We start from the raw sequence: 15,717 nt of genomic DNA, 5'->3' as shown, positions 1-15,717 counted from the left end.
ATTCACTCTTGAATTAATCTGAAATACATATTGAGGAATGTAGGATATTTACATTATGATATGTCCGACCTGTTGTTTATTATTTTCCTTCTCTCATTCATGTACATATTAAACAGTTACAATACACAGATATGTAGAATTAGAGAATACATTTAAGATATAAAAAGACAATATTACAAATATGATTATATTTATCTTTTTATTATATTTACTTGCCAACAGAACTGGTAAGCCTGGAGGATGAGGATCGTCAAAGTCTAGACCAGAAACACAGCATCGGGGAGGAGATGACGTGTCTACAGCAGACCTACAATCAGAACGAGGCTGAAGTGGTTCAACTCGCAGCTGTCAGTTGGGTTGACATAATCAATGCGGAGAAAACCCGGGAGAAATCCTACAGATCTGATATACTTATTGTTAAAGACAAAACTGACACTTGTGTTAAGGACCTTGAAATTAACAATGAAAAGATTTCGGAACTTGAAAAACAGGTCACCTCAGAAAAACAGGAACTGGAGGAGTGCAGGCAGGAACAGGAAAGGGAGATCACTCAAATTAGAAAGGATGCTGAGGATGTCAAGGGAGAATTGGAAAAAGGTGTAAAAACATTTAATACAGACTCAAAATGCATGGAGGAGGTTGAAGAAGAATTAAAAAGTTCAGATGAGAAAAAAGAAAGCCAGAGCAAGGAAGTTGAAACTCTGGAGAAACAGATAAAGGAAGTCAACATTCAGGAGCTTAACATGGTCGGTAAAGGAGAGAAGTCTGGAAAAAATGGCAAGGGTAGGTAACTCTGTTGCAGTCAGAAAGCATAGGGTATAGTGAACATCAGTACATAGTGGTTTGTATAAACCAAATTGTTAGATCTAATTACAATATTCCATTGTGATTGATATATCAATCTTAGCCTTGGAATCTCTGATGATATATATGTCAACTTTAATTTCAAAGCCATGTTAAGACCAGTGTATATACAAATCATTTGGAGATATACATTGTATATGGTTTGTAAGTTTTTTTGTGAGCACAAAGTCTGGCTACAATTACTTAACTTTTACTAGTATTAGTGTCACCAAACCAATAACAATGAAATAGATCAATTAGTATTAAATCAGTGATGTACAATATCAAGAAACCAATATTGTATCCAATGTTCATAGAGAGATTACAAGGATCCTGATGTTACTGTCAAATTCTGTATTTCTAATAATATTTTATCTGTTCCAAGTACTTTAATGCATATGGAATATATATTAAATGAATGGAGAAATGGTTTGTGAAATTTTTCACGGATAATTATATAATCAGCTCATTGTTTGCATATGAAGTAAATACACAGGGAACAGACAGTGTAGTATTAACAGACAGTGTAGTATTACCGGACAGTGTAGTATTAATAGACAGTGCAGTATTAACAGACAGTGTAGTATTAACATACAGTGTAGTATTACTGGACAGTGTAGTATTAACAGACTGTGTAGTATTAACAGACAGTGTAGTATTACCATACAGTGTAGTATTACCGGACAGTATAGTTTTAACAGACAGTGTAGTATTAACAGACAGTGTAGTATAAACAGACAGTGTAGTATTACCAGACAGTGTAGTCTTAACAGACAGTGTAGTATTACCGGACAGTATGGTATTAACAGACAGTGTAGTATTAACAGACGGTGTAATATTAACAGACAGTGTAGTATTAACATACAGTGTAGTATTAACGGACAGTGTAGTATTACCGGACAGTGTAGTATTAATAGACAGTGCAGTATTAACAGACAGTGTAGTATTAACAGACGGTGTAATATTAACAGACAGTGTAGTATTAACATACAGTGTAGTATTACTGGACAGTGTAGTATTACCTGACAGTGTAATATTAACAGACAGTGTAGTACTTACAGTGAAGTATTAGCAGACAGTATAGTATTAATGGACAGAATAGTATTAACAGACAGTGTAGTATTAACGGACAGTATGGTATTAACGGACAGTGTAGTATTAACATACAGTGTAGTATTAACAGACAGTGTAGTATTGAAGTAAATACACAGGGAACAGACAGTGTAGTATTGACAGACAGTGTAGTATTACCAGACAGTGTGGTATTAACAGACAGTGGAGTATTACCAGACAGTGTAGTATTAACAGACAGTGTAGTACTAACAGACAGTGTAGTATTAACATACAGTGTAGTATTACTGGACAGTGTAGTATTACCTGACAGTGTAATATTAACAGACAGTGTAGTACTTACAGTGAAGTATTAGCAGACAGTATAGTATTAATGGACAGTATAGTATTAACAGACAGTGTAGTATTAACAGACAGTGTGGAATTTACAGTCAGTGTAGTATTAACAGACAGTGTAGTATTAACGGACAGTGTAGTATTAACAGACAGCGTAGTATTAACAGACAGTGTGGAATTAACAGTCAGTGTACTATTAACAGACAGTGTAGTATTAACGGACAGTATGGTATTAACGGACAGTGTAGTATTAACATACAGTGTAGTATTACTGGACAGTGTAGTATTAACAGACTGTGTAGTATTAACAGACAGTGTAGTATTAGCAGACAGTATAGTATTAATGGACAGAATAGTATTAACAGACAGTGTAGTATTAACAGACAGTGTAGTATTACCCGACAGTGTAGTATTAACAGACAGTGTAGTATTACCGGACAGAATAGTATTAACAGACAGTGTAGTATTAACAGACAGTATAGTATTACCGGACAGTATAGTATTAACAGACAGTGTAGTATGAACAGACAGTGTAGTATTACCCGACAGTGTAGTATTAACAGACAGTGTAGTATTACCGGACAGTGTAGTATTAACAGACTGTGTAGTATTAACAGACAGTGTAGTATTAGCAGACAGTATAGTATTAATGGACAGAATAGTATTAACAGACAGTGTAGTATTAACAGACAGTATAGTATTACCGGACAGTATAGTATTAACAGACAGTGTAGTATTACCGGACAGTATGGTATTAACAGACAGTGTAGTATTAACAGACAGTATAGTATTACCGGACAGTATAGTATTAACAGACAGTGTAGTATTACCGGACAGAATAGTATTAACAGACAGTGTAGTATTAACAGACAGTATAGTATTACCGGACAGTATAGTATTAACAGACAGTGTAGTATGAACAGACAGTGTAGTATTACCCGACAGTGTAGTATTAACAGACAGTGTAGTATTAACGGACAGTGTAGTATTAATGGACAGTGTAGTATTAACATACAGTGTAGTATTACTGGACAGTGTAGTATTAACAGACTGTGTAGTATTAACAGACAGTGTGGAATTAACAGTCAGTGTAGTATTAATAGACAGTGTAGTATTAACAGTGAAGTATTTACAGGCAGTGTAGTATTAACAGACAGTGTAGTATTAACGGACAGTATGGTATTAACGGACTGTGTAGTATTAACATACAGGGTAGTATTAACAGACAGTGTAGTATTAGCAGACAGTATAGTATTAATGGACAGTGTAGTATTAACATACAGTGTAGTATTAACGGACAGTGTAGTATTCCCGGACAGTGTAGTATTAACAGACAGTGTACTATTAACGGACAGTGTAGTATTAATGGACAGTGTAGTATTGCTGGACAGTGTAGTATTACCTGACAGTGTAATATTAACAGACAGTGTAGTACTAACAGTGAAGTATTAGCAGACAGTATAGTATCAATGGACAGTGTAGTATTAACATACAGTGTAGTATTAACGGACAGTGTAGTATTACCGGACAGTGTAGTATTAACAGACAGTGTAGTATTAACAGACAGTGTAGTATTAACAGACAGTGTAGTATTAACAGACAGTGTAGTATTAAAAGTGAAGTATTAACAGGCAGTGTTGTATTAACATACAGTGTAGTATTAACGGACAGTGTAGTATTACCGGACAGTGTAGTATTACCGGACAGTGTTGTATTAACATACAGTGTAGTATTAATGGACAGTGTAGTATTAACATACAGTGTAGTATTAACAGACAGTGTTGTATTAACAGACAGTGTAGTATTAACAGACAGTGTAGTATTACCGGACAGTGTAGTATTAACAGACAGTGTAGTATTAACAGACAGTGTAGTATTAACAGACAGTGTAGTATTAACAGACAGTGTAGTATTAACAGACAGTGTAGTATTAACAGACAGTGTAGTATTAACAGACAGTGTAGTATTAACAGACAGTGTAGTATTAACAGACAGTGTAGTATTAACAGACAGTGTAGTATTAACAGACAGTGTAGTATTAACAGACAGTGTAGTATTAACAGACAGTGTAGTATTAACAGACAGTGTAGTATTAACAGACAGTGTAGTATTAACAGACAGTGTAGTATTAACAGACAGTGTAGTATTAACGGACAGTGTAGTATTAACGGACAGTGTAGTATTAACATACAGTGTAGTATTAACAGACAGTGTAGTATTAACAGACAGTGTAGTATTAACAGACAGTGTAATATGGCTACTTAACCATTATTATTAGTTTTACTGTCCACTTTAAAAAATGTTTGTTCATTGACAGAACAAAATTACCATCAACCTGATCTATTATGACTAAATATGTGGTATTTGTTTACAGCTGTGCTGCAAGCCTTGGAGGGTCGTCTCTCACCTCACCCCGGCCTGGGAGGGAGGAAGTATATTGCCAGTCCTCTCAGTAAAGTCCTCTCCGTCAGCAAGAACCCTAATGGGGTGTGGGTGTGAGGGAACTGGAAAATGTCCTACTATACTATATAAGACTTGGACATATGATCAGACAAAATCCTCCACAGCTGAGGATGGGAAAACTTCATCTCTCATTAATTCCTCTCCAGCAGAAACAACTTTTATGGGACTGCATCTTGTCATTTCATTTTTTACAAAACATTGCAATTCCTATAGACCACCCCACACAATATCTGCATTCCTTTCCATTGTGACCATGCGTTATGTAATCACTATAGTGTTATGTGATGGAGACAGGAGATCCTGTTAGACAGAAAGTGATGCTGTATGAATAATTATCATGTAAAGAAGACAAGGACTGTTAAATCAATGAAAATATTATCAATGATAGGTCAATGTTCTAACTTAGGAAATAAATGTTTTTAAGTACTGTAGCTCTGACCACCTCTAACCTAGCATCACTTCGGGCACATACAGGTACAATTTTTTTAAAGTACAGGTTATAGAGAAGGTCTTGAAAGATATGTGGAAGATATTGTTCATATCCACCAATTTTTATTGTGAAAATGTAACTTTCATAACAAGGGGAGATAATTTAGTGAAAAGAAACTGATGTCTTCATGAAATTTGTTTTCTGTTGTTAGCTATGTTCATATGTTACTTTGGAAGTATCAGCTTAAACTTGTTTGTTCTACACAAAAACCCATTCCAATATGTTTCTGTTAAATTTGGATTGTTAAATATTTTGATGTTATTGTTTTTCTTCTGGTTGTATTGCATCTTAAAAATGATGTCCAGTTACGTAAATAATTATAATCATTGATGTTGATTCGTGTACATATAGCTGTACTCAGCATATTTCAACCAAAGGCAAAAATAGACAGTTTGACCATTTAACTAACATGGACATATGATATAATCAGCAATTTTTTAAAGTCAACACTTTAGAAAATACATATTTGTACTTCGTTATCAAATACGAAATTGTATCTACAGCTGTTGTATATTGACGATCTGACAATATATGACAGGAAACACGCTGCAGTGAGTTTTATACATTTAGGATGAAAATGGAACAAATTCCAGATTCTATTTATCATATGATTTCTCTATGTAACATGCACATAATCTTTTTGATCTTAAAATGAAGCAGAGGAAGCCACCACCATTGGCCATTCACTATGAAGTGATGAGTGGTGATGTCTACTCCACATAATGGGTATTATAACATGTTACTTTTCTAAGATTTGTGTAGTGATGTTATAACACTAAAGACTATAAACAGAGGGATTGTATTCCTCCTCCTTTAGAGCAGTAGAGGGCTGCTTCTGTTGTAGCTTATTTCTCTTTCTATTTTATGTAAAACAAACATTTGACAGCTTGTCATGAAGAGTTAGTCTAAGGTTTTCATTTGGACACTTTGGTTTGCAATGAAACGTTAAAAATAATATATTTGTTCTGAAACATTTGCATGGATCTATCATATGAAAATCATTGACCATGCAGGTTGTTCCTGAGTGTTAGAAAAACAGCCGTTTTGGACAAAATAACACAGTAGATACACAATACTGTATAACATGAAATGTTCGTGGGTATTTTCTTTCGTGGCTTGAAGCTATTTAGATCATTTTGTGGTACAAGTTTCATAAATTCCCATATAAACAAAGATTAGTAAAGTATATCAATTAAATTTGTTGTATTTATTTTCGTGGTTCTTTAGTTTCGTAGCCTACAAGAAAACCACAAATGTTTGTTGTTTATAAACAACAAAAATGTCATGTTATATAATACATTATAGAATCAACCTACACATACACAGTATGAAACAGAATTCTAATAGATTGCTTGTTTTAAGAGGGAAATACATTTAGTATACATAATAATTTAGATTTTTTGGAGAAAATATACCAACTAAATGTTATAATATGATGTGTTACTGCAGTTTACTTTCAACCTTTAACTTGCCACGTTATAAAAAGAAATGTTTTATTTGTTAAGAACTTATTGTAATATAACTGGTGTAGAGTATGTTAATTTTGTGTCACATTTGTTTTTGAATTATTAAGAATTAAGAGAATATAGTACATGTAACGATGTGTAACCTTGATAAAGCTGTTTTGTTTCATTTCGTTCTTGATATTTAACATTGGGCATTTTAAAAATGTGAAGAAATCTTAGGGTATGGTTTGAAAAAGAGCATAAACATTTTTCAAGTTATGAATGGAATTAGCTAAACATTCTATTTTGTCTTCCAGTTCAATGTTTGATCAATTAGATAAATCTGTAGACTGCATACCATAATTTATTTACTAGAACCAACTTTAAAAGATTATTTTATGAAATAAGCTTCAAAGTATTTTATTAGAGTGTAACTTATTTATTTCATATAACTGAGTTTGTTGGCAAAAGGACAATATTATTGTGAACTTCATTATAATCTGTATATTTTATTGATGTTTGATACTATAAAGTATAATTTTACGTTGCCATTGTATATCAAGACCACAGATGTAGAAGAAATTATAGACTTAAATTTTGCCATCCTATGATCAGAATTGTACACAGGGAAGAAAGAGAATTAAACTGTCCCACTAGGTAGCTATATATTGTTAAAATATAGATTCTTTTAGATAAATATTTACATTCTTAACCAAAAATAAACAAGTTTGGAGACATGAAACCTGGCAGTAAAGGTACTGTTTCTCCTGGGTGATTTTCTGTAAATAGACTTACATAGAGATGTAGACCTATTGATTACCGGTGTCACATAAAGCCTACCATATCATGTATATACAGGTTTTTATTGTTAAAAAGTTTCAATTGTTCATCAATATTTAAGGTTGAATGTTTGTTATAAGAAGTAAAAGACCATTTTTATCCAGACGTGAATGTTATTGTTATGTATATTTACATAGTACATTCTACAAACAGCTGTTAACAATGATGTCTAGATTATAATGTCTTAAAAGGTAAACTGGAATGTTTTATATAGACATTCTGTGTATAAGTCTATATAAAAAAAATGTTATATGTACTTACTTATTATGTACCATATTCATCCATATTTTACCTGCCATGCTCAGTAATAAGGCCATCCCCAGTTTTCCAGACGATGGTTCTGAAGACATAATGGGGTCCCATTCAGGACAAGCCTCTGCCTGGTATGTGTTTGACCCCATGCTTTTGGATGTATGGTCCTTGTGGTTTATTACAGGTCAAATATGTGAGATGCCTAATCAAAGGTGTGATGGATCTTAAATAGATAAACAAAATACATGGCAACATTATATTGTAAATGAGAAGATATTTTGTGTTTTATTTTTTAGGTCAGAAACATGTAGAATATAGACCTAAGAGCAGCTGTTCTATATGGTTGGATATGTTACACAGTTATGAGTACTTGTTTATCCATTTGTTGATTCACTTCTGTTGTAAGGGACCAGGTTCAATATTGGATCATCTTTAACCATTCCAATCCACATTTTATTTTCCTAAAAGGTGAATTTATTGCAAGTCTTTCTAAAGCAGTTTACTTTTATTTATGACATTGAGTATCAATCTACAAACTTTTTTTTAACATTAGTCAGTGAAACAGATGAAGATAATGTACATGTACTAGGAGTATTGTGGATTTCTCTTCTTTCAGTCAAATGTTGGCCACTCAGCTTTGCCTCAGGGGAGACAATCCTCAATATCTATAGGATATTATTCCACACTTCTGCACATCTTTCTGTTAAGAGTTTATGCTTATTTGATTCTTTACAAATTATGGCTTAGCTACATACAGAAAACCGATTGTAATGTATTAAATGTACACTGCACTATGGATTTTTTTAAGTGTTTCATCTTATCATGTAGTATTTCCTTTTATTTATTCATATTTTATGTATTTTTCTATCAACCAGAACTTGTATGTTAAAAACATGTATTTATGTACATCATGGGCTTTTGCAAATATAGTGTAAATCATTTTTATTTGTCTGATTATCAAATTATCTATATGAATTAAATTAGACTTTCCCCGTAATGATATCTTTGAGAATAGATATTAACACAGATACAGAGATTTGTAGGTGTAATATTAAACCATGAAAAACAGATAATCATTATGCGAGGAAACCAAACCTTGTCTAGTCTAACCATAAGGACCAAATTGCTCTTATTTTGATTTTAAGCTTGCAATGTAAAGAATTTTAAAATAAAACCATGAGTAAAAAAGGTGTGTTTCAGACTAAACTAAAACTATTTTTGAATTATGTTGTTGTCTTTTTTACAATATATTAGTAATTATTGTTGATATGTGTGCATCCTTAATAGAAAGAAAAATGCATTGAAGAAGTCTTCAAATTATGCAAGATAACAATACAAATTTGTGAATTAAATTGTGAATTAAGAGAGCGAAAAATAAAAGGTGTTTTTTTTCAAGCGATCGTTAATTTATTAAGTGATGTAACAATATTTCTCTACACAGTTTCAGTTCACTGCAAGTAATTTTCAATTTAGAAGCAATTTGGTTCTGGTATTGTGTATATTGTTAACATTGTTGATAGAATTTTATAAACAGTTGGTGTATTTCTGAATGTTATATCACTAATGCATGTATGTATGGGGGCAGCAGTGCAATTGGGATGTACCAACCCAAAGGTTGCAGCGATTACAATATTGGAATTAAATATTAATATAAAGATTTTCATCGTTTGTTTTACTTTTATGGGGGGTTTCTTGCAAGAATTTAACCTATGGTATTTGATACACTTTATTCGAAGTGATCGACAATGTTATTATAAACAGAATTTCACCAAATTTTGACTGGAAGCATTTTCAGGTGGTAGGTACTAGAAATTTTAAAATGGAGGGATATAATCAGAAACGGTAATTTGGTCATATTTTTTAAGCGACTTCTCCCTAGAGCTTATGATCAATATCAACCAAATTGTACAAATGAAGAAGCTCTTTCCCCTCCTTGATGAGGCTGCCATATAACCCTATTTTCCAGTAAACTATTGCTAGGCATGAGAATACTTGTACAGATATGCTATCTGGATTGGTCCAGGGGTCTGCCCTCACCCTAGGATTTAGTCCCTGGATGAGATCTCCACCTAAACAATATATACCATTGCAAGAAATGAAGATTTGGATATATATGCTGCCAAGATTGACCATGAAATATCCAACTCGTGAACACATTTCCTAATTAAACTCCAATTTCAGCTGACGATCAGCCCCATCAGAAAATTTCAAAAGGAGATCATTATTACAGACTTAGGGACAAGATAGTTGGAATAAACACAGACACATGAAAAGCAAATACTGTGCAATTAGCAACAGAAAAGCATGAATAAATCTAATCAACAGAAGTTGGTATGAATAAAGGAGTCTCCAAAGATGACAACAGGATCCAAGTGAAAGTATAGTGTAGTCTGACTTCGATCAAATATCATTCTCAGTCAGTGCAAATTTCCCCTGGGGCAAAATACGCTTGATAATACTTCTAATCTAATTCCATGAAAATATATAGCAATTCACTCAAAGTTGGACATTGAACATTGCAGGGGAGGTAATTTTGCACCATTAATTGAATTGCAAGTGTAACAGGAAAGAGAATAGTGTGCTTCCACCGGGGATCGAACCCTCGATCTCCAGGTTCTTAGTTGGACGCTCTACCACTGAGCTAAAGGGAAATCTATGTACAATTGAACCCTGCCACACTACTCCCCCCTTTTTAAATGTGTTCGCCCTCGAACACCACAACCGAGGTTCTAACTCCCTCTCACTACAGAGAGGGCCACGGACACCATTTGTAACAGGAAAGAGAATAGTGTGCTTCCACCAGGGATCGCACCCTCGATCTCGAGGGTCCTAAGTCGGACGCTCTATCACTGAGCTAAAGGGAAATTCCCCCTAGCTCGAAGCTAGAAGGCGACCTTAAATCTATGTACAATTGAACCCTGCCACGCAAGAAACAAGGTCAATATATTTTTTTTAAATGAAAATATTTAAAAAAAATAATGGAAAGATGAAATTTATATGATAACAATTTTATTTCATCAGAAATCTAACTCTAGAAGCCTGCTCAATTGAAGTTACCTACCCATAAAAATTAAAATTTGTTTCTTTTGATGGTACGTATGTTTTCACGCGGGCGGGCGGGCGGGTGGGCACACATTAGTTTCCGCTCAATAACTTGAGTAATTTTGAATGGATTCATTTCAAACTTAATAGGAAGGTTCATTGCCATGAAAGCTCGGACAAGTTCGATAACAAAAAATATTTGCCAGTTATTTACGGAGTTATGGCCCTTGGTAGAATTGCGGACACAGTTTCCGCTCAATATTTAGAATACTTGAGTAATTTTGAATGGATTAATTTCAAACTTGGTAGGAACTGGTTCATTGCCATGAAAGCTCGGACAAGCTTGATAACCAAAATTATTTGCCGCTTATTTATGAAGTTATGGCCCTTTGTAGATTTGACGCTTTAATCTCTCCAAAATGTATGCATTTATGGCCCTTTATGGGAAACTGCTCATTGACTACATCTGACGGGCGTATCAATTGTATCATCTCGCGGAACTCTTGTTTTTTTAATTGCAAATAGATTCTAGATTCATTTATCTTCGCTTAAGCCAAGTTTTCGTAAGTGGAGTGTATACGAAGAGAACACTTGGCTAGCGAAGATGAGATTCATTATGTTTTATAGAAAAACAGGCCAAGCAGAACCTAAAACCATCACAGACTCTTCTGAGCAACTTAAAGTGCTGTTTCTGTGCCCAGAGATTTTATGCATTTATGCTGTGAACAAAACTGCGAGTTTTTGACGTCATTATTTTTTTGGTAATGAAAGTAAATACTCCTAGTTAACATCTGCAAGGATTAAGTGAAGAAAAGGAAGCAAAACAAATTATATCAATATTGTTTTGCTCAAACATTAGGAAAAGTTAAGTTTTTCTACCTTTACCTTTGGATTAGAAAACAATGGAAATACACCTGGAAAAGGTAAAAAAAAACACATTAATTTATATAGAACATTTCATAATTGTCTGCTAAAAAATTTAATAGCAAAAATGTTAAACTTATCTGTGGTCAATCGGGAACCGTCGTGACCTTTCCGTAAACGAGAAAATATGGTTCCTGATTGTTCTCGCCCTGTGGCAGTGAGGCGGCACCAAAAAGAAACATTTTGTTTTGATTTTAAAATGTAGCAATGTATACAAACAGACACTTGACAGGAAAAGGAACTGGTCACTTAATGGCATCGTTTTATGACAACACGCTGATTAAGAAAGTTCATGTATTGTTAAAATGGAGTGATTGCAAACTGACTTTCCGGTTAAAATTTAAGACTTTTAAAACATTGTTGATAAACAACGTGAAACAAATTGATCTTTAATTGTGCTCTTTTGTTTATACGTCAAATTTCATTTTTAGATTTTAGAAACTGGTCACCCTATGCTATAACTTTCAAAAGTTGCCGCTTAAATAGTTTGAAAACATCAAAGAGTTGTTGGTCCTTAGTTAAATACAAGAAATATAGATGTCGCGTTTACAAGGATCGTTCATTATTTCTGTTCACATTTGATTCACCTTTTATCTGTATAACATTTTATTTTATTATAAATTAATATTGTGTTTTTTACGAACATAATAATGTTGATTTTCTTCATCTTTAAATTGATGTCTTCCAAAATGAAACTTCATTAAACACCGCTCCCAGGAAGCAGCATGGCGGCCGGCTCGATTGAAATCCCTCTCCGGGATACAGATGAAGTAAGAAGTCAATATGTTAATCTGAATAATTTGTTTAAACTCGAATTTCGTCTCTGTTTTTACCAAATATAATATCGTATATTTTCTTCGTATTTTTTTTATATATATGAATGACAAATGAGTAAACATACTTCCTCATGTTACATGTAATATGCTGATATGCTGAGTTCGAATTTTATCATTGTTACGTTGAACCGAAATAACCGATCAACTGCATATTATGCTATGGAGGCACTGGTTTTTACATGTTTTATCCCGAGCTATCTGAGTGGATAAATTTCGGACATTCAATGCTTCGTCGTAAGCCTGAACCAAATAGATTAAATGTAAACAATGCGTTCGGACCTTTGTCTGCAGCTGTCTGTTTGTTGACATGATGAGCGAGTCACAGTAGTGTACTGCAGTACAGTTGAAGTTGGAAGAGTTCTACTTGTCGCTTATCGGTTTACTAAGTGTGAGGTGTTGTCTATACTTTGATGTTGGCATTTTTGAGAAGGGAAACATTTAATGAAAAAAATAACAGCAATTTTCATTGATATTCCATGATTTCCTGGTTATGATGTGCGACAGACTTTAGTTATAGGATTATGGTCACCTAGCTCTGTTGTCGAAGGAATTTTCCTTAAGTTTGATCGGTATTGTGTCGGACTGGGAAGGTGGAGGTTGCAGACATATTGTTTGAAAAATTAGTTCAACCGATATTTAATGTTTTCAAAGTTAACATTTCACATGAGATTGCCAATCTCTAGGTTTGTTTTCTAAACATTTATCAAGTAAATGTAGTAAGGTCTGCAGGGGTGTAAAAATCTACTTGCCCAATGCCCAGGACAACCAGTTTTAATGCTTTGGCAAGTGCAATAAGCTGGCCCACTTGCCCCAGGAAAGTGCAATACACTAGTTTCTTACACATTTTTGCACATGTTTCACCATGCTCTCAACTGAAGGCTAAGTAAATGATAAACTGCCTGTAGTTTAATGGAATTAATACAATCAAACATTTATGAAACCAACAAAAATTGATGAAAAACAACTTTATTCTTTGTTTTGAGGAAAAATTAGTCAGTATAATTCTCGCGATGTTTCTATCAATTTAGACAATTTCCAGACTAAAGGCTGACAAAAATAACTGAAATTCCAGCTGAAATGTACAATAGAGATATATATAAAGTGGTTACTTATTTCATGAACAATTCAAAGAGATGACCAGACAACATCATATGGGGAGTCTCCACAAACTTAATCCAGTGTTAATGAATGATGTTTATTAATAGTTCACAACTATGGGACATTAATTAATATTGTTCGACCTGAAAAACCTCACTGCTTATCAAACTGGAAGTCACATTTTCAGCCCCAAAACAACTTCAATGTGTAATGGAGGCAGGTTTTGCTTTATAAAAAGATAATACAATGTACTAGCATATGCCAATTTAGCAACAGGAAAAAGATCCCTCCACACTGGATCAGTAACAAACCTACTGCAGGGACTGGCTATTTTCCACTGTGATTTTATAAGTTAACATATATTTATTGAATATGAACATGCATAAGATACAGCATAAAAGCTTTTTGTTATTCTGTTACTTTAGGTGATCGAGCTCGATCTTGACCAGCTGCCTGAGGGAGATGAAGTTCTCAGTATTTTGCGACAGGAAGTGGCTCCACTTCACATCTGGGTCACTCTTGCTGTAAGTCTAAATCAGTTTCCAACTTGTGACAGTCATGATTAGAGGAATTTTGGGATGCTGTATTGTAGATTCAACCCATAATAATCAGGATCTGAGTCACATCTCAGCGTCAAATGATGTTTTACTAATCACCATGAAAAACATTATTTGTAATTTCATTTTCACTTTTTGAAATGTCCATGTAATTACTAATCCAGCATATTTCACAATCTACTCACTATTTATTAATTATTAATCAGCTCTGGGGAACTACCAGGATGATAAATATATAACAGTCAGGTTTTAACACCGTATTATGCAAATGATTTCAGATATACATACATTTTATTTCACTGATGCTACTGTGGTATTGCCAATATCCTACATGGCGGATTGTAGTTGTGCACATGAAATGCATACTAATTAAATAGGAATATAGGTGACGATAGAAATAAATCATTCAGTAACAATAACCAAAAGTAACAGTGAAAGTTTTTAAAGCTACATTGATTTCTCACGTAATTTTCAAATGCATAAATGATTTGTTCCATTTTTCAGCTGGAGTATTACAAGTCCAACTATGTAGAGGACTTTGTGAAGATCCTAGATGCATCCCGAACAGATGCGGGACTGGACTACCCAAACTTCGAGCGTGATCAGATGCGAGCACTTGACACACTGGCTGCATTTTATGTACAGAAGGCCCACAAAGAGAAGAACAAGGACAAGAAGAGAGAACTGTTCACCCAGGCTACTCTCCTCTACACCACCGCTGATAAAATCATCATGTACGACCAGGTAAATAGATCCTCAAGATAAGAATTTAATGTTCTCTTTAGAAAATGTTGAAAGTATTATAACATGTGTTTCTTCTTTACAACAGGATAATTAAGTAAAATTCCAACAGCATACGGAATAAAGTTAATGCATGGTAAGTAAAAGAACAGCAGCATACTAGCTAAAATTATAGTGGTAAATAAAGTTAAGGCAGTATGCTATATAAAACCACAGCACACTGAAAAATGATAGCAGCATGTGAAATTCTCTCTATTGTTAATGAAAAAAATACTTAAAATAGCAGCATGGTAAGAATGTTTAGGAGCATAAAACTATGTTGCTGGAACTGCTAGAGGTGTATGATATACCAACAGTGACACAACAAAATTATCAGGGACTGGAATCAGGTTATCTGCCGATTAGCCTGTCACCTGTTTGTAGGCAAACATTTTCCAAACTTGAGTTCAGAAAAAAATAACATGTCCAGACTACTTTGAAATCACTTTGTAGATTTCAATGAACCATTGTACACTTTATCAGCAAGGTAGTCATTAATGTCTTGTATTTTTTATTTACAGTTGAAGTTAATATCCTTTTCGATTATTACAGTTATATCCGCTCATAAGTTTGGATTCAGTTTCTTGGAAACCTTGTAAAGTTATTCACCATCATATGAAGTCAAGCTTATAATTCCCATGATTTTTTTTACTCACATATAAATGTATTTAAGTTAACCTTCAGCTTACAATTCTAGTTTTAGATGTACAATAATATTTAAAGCTGTCAATCTTATAAAT

The 15,717-nt window shown here is 33.7% G+C and overlaps 2 protein-coding genes across 9 annotated transcripts in view; both read left to right on the top strand.

The window, feature by feature from the left end:
• LOC110460442 overlaps positions 1-9,398 on the top strand; it is a 31,014-nt gene extending 21,616 nt beyond the window's left edge. For all 8 annotated transcript variants that reach the window (XM_021513333.1, XM_021513334.1, XM_021513339.1 and 5 more), the window contains 2 exons: positions 223-783; positions 4,625-9,398. In XM_021513333.1, coding sequence (XP_021369008.1) covers positions 223-783; positions 4,625-4,749 — 686 coding nt within the window. In that variant the 3' untranslated portion in view covers positions 4,750-9,398. The remainder of the gene's footprint in view (positions 1-222; positions 784-4,624) is intronic.
• A 2,993-nt stretch (positions 9,399-12,391) lies between these two features.
• On the top strand, positions 12,392-15,035 carry LOC110460441 (RNA polymerase-associated protein CTR9 homolog). The gene is made up of 4 exons (XM_021513332.1): positions 12,392-12,476; positions 14,066-14,164; positions 14,702-14,941; positions 15,027-15,035. Exons 1-4 carry the CDS (start codon positions 12,432-12,434, stop codon positions 15,033-15,035), a joined length of 393 nt encoding a protein of 130 aa, XP_021369007.1. The 5' UTR covers positions 12,392-12,431.
• The last annotated feature ends 682 nt before the right edge of the window (positions 15,036-15,717 follow it).

Source organism: Mizuhopecten yessoensis, unplaced genomic scaffold (assembly GCF_002113885.1).
Source record: "Mizuhopecten yessoensis strain PY_sf001 unplaced genomic scaffold, ASM211388v2 scaffold10401, whole genome shotgun sequence".
Lineage (NCBI taxonomy): Eukaryota > Metazoa > Mollusca > Bivalvia > Pectinida > Pectinidae > Mizuhopecten > Mizuhopecten yessoensis.
Note: the sequence above shows the minus strand (reverse complement) of the source record. Positions and strands in the feature narration are given on the sequence as shown.

Bases quoted from the DNA above. Each gene is read 5' to 3' on its own strand.
- LOC110460441 (XM_021513332.1), top strand. From the start codon at position 12,432: ATGGCGGCCGGCTCGATTGAAATCCCTCTCCGGGATACAGATGAA. The intron at 12,477-14,065 runs GTAAGAAGTCAA...CTGTTACTTTAG, and splicing joins CTCTCCGGGATACAGATGAA to GTGATCGAGCTCGATCTTGA. The intron at 14,165-14,701 runs GTAAGTCTAAAT...TCCATTTTTCAG, and splicing joins ACATCTGGGTCACTCTTGCT to CTGGAGTATTACAAGTCCAA.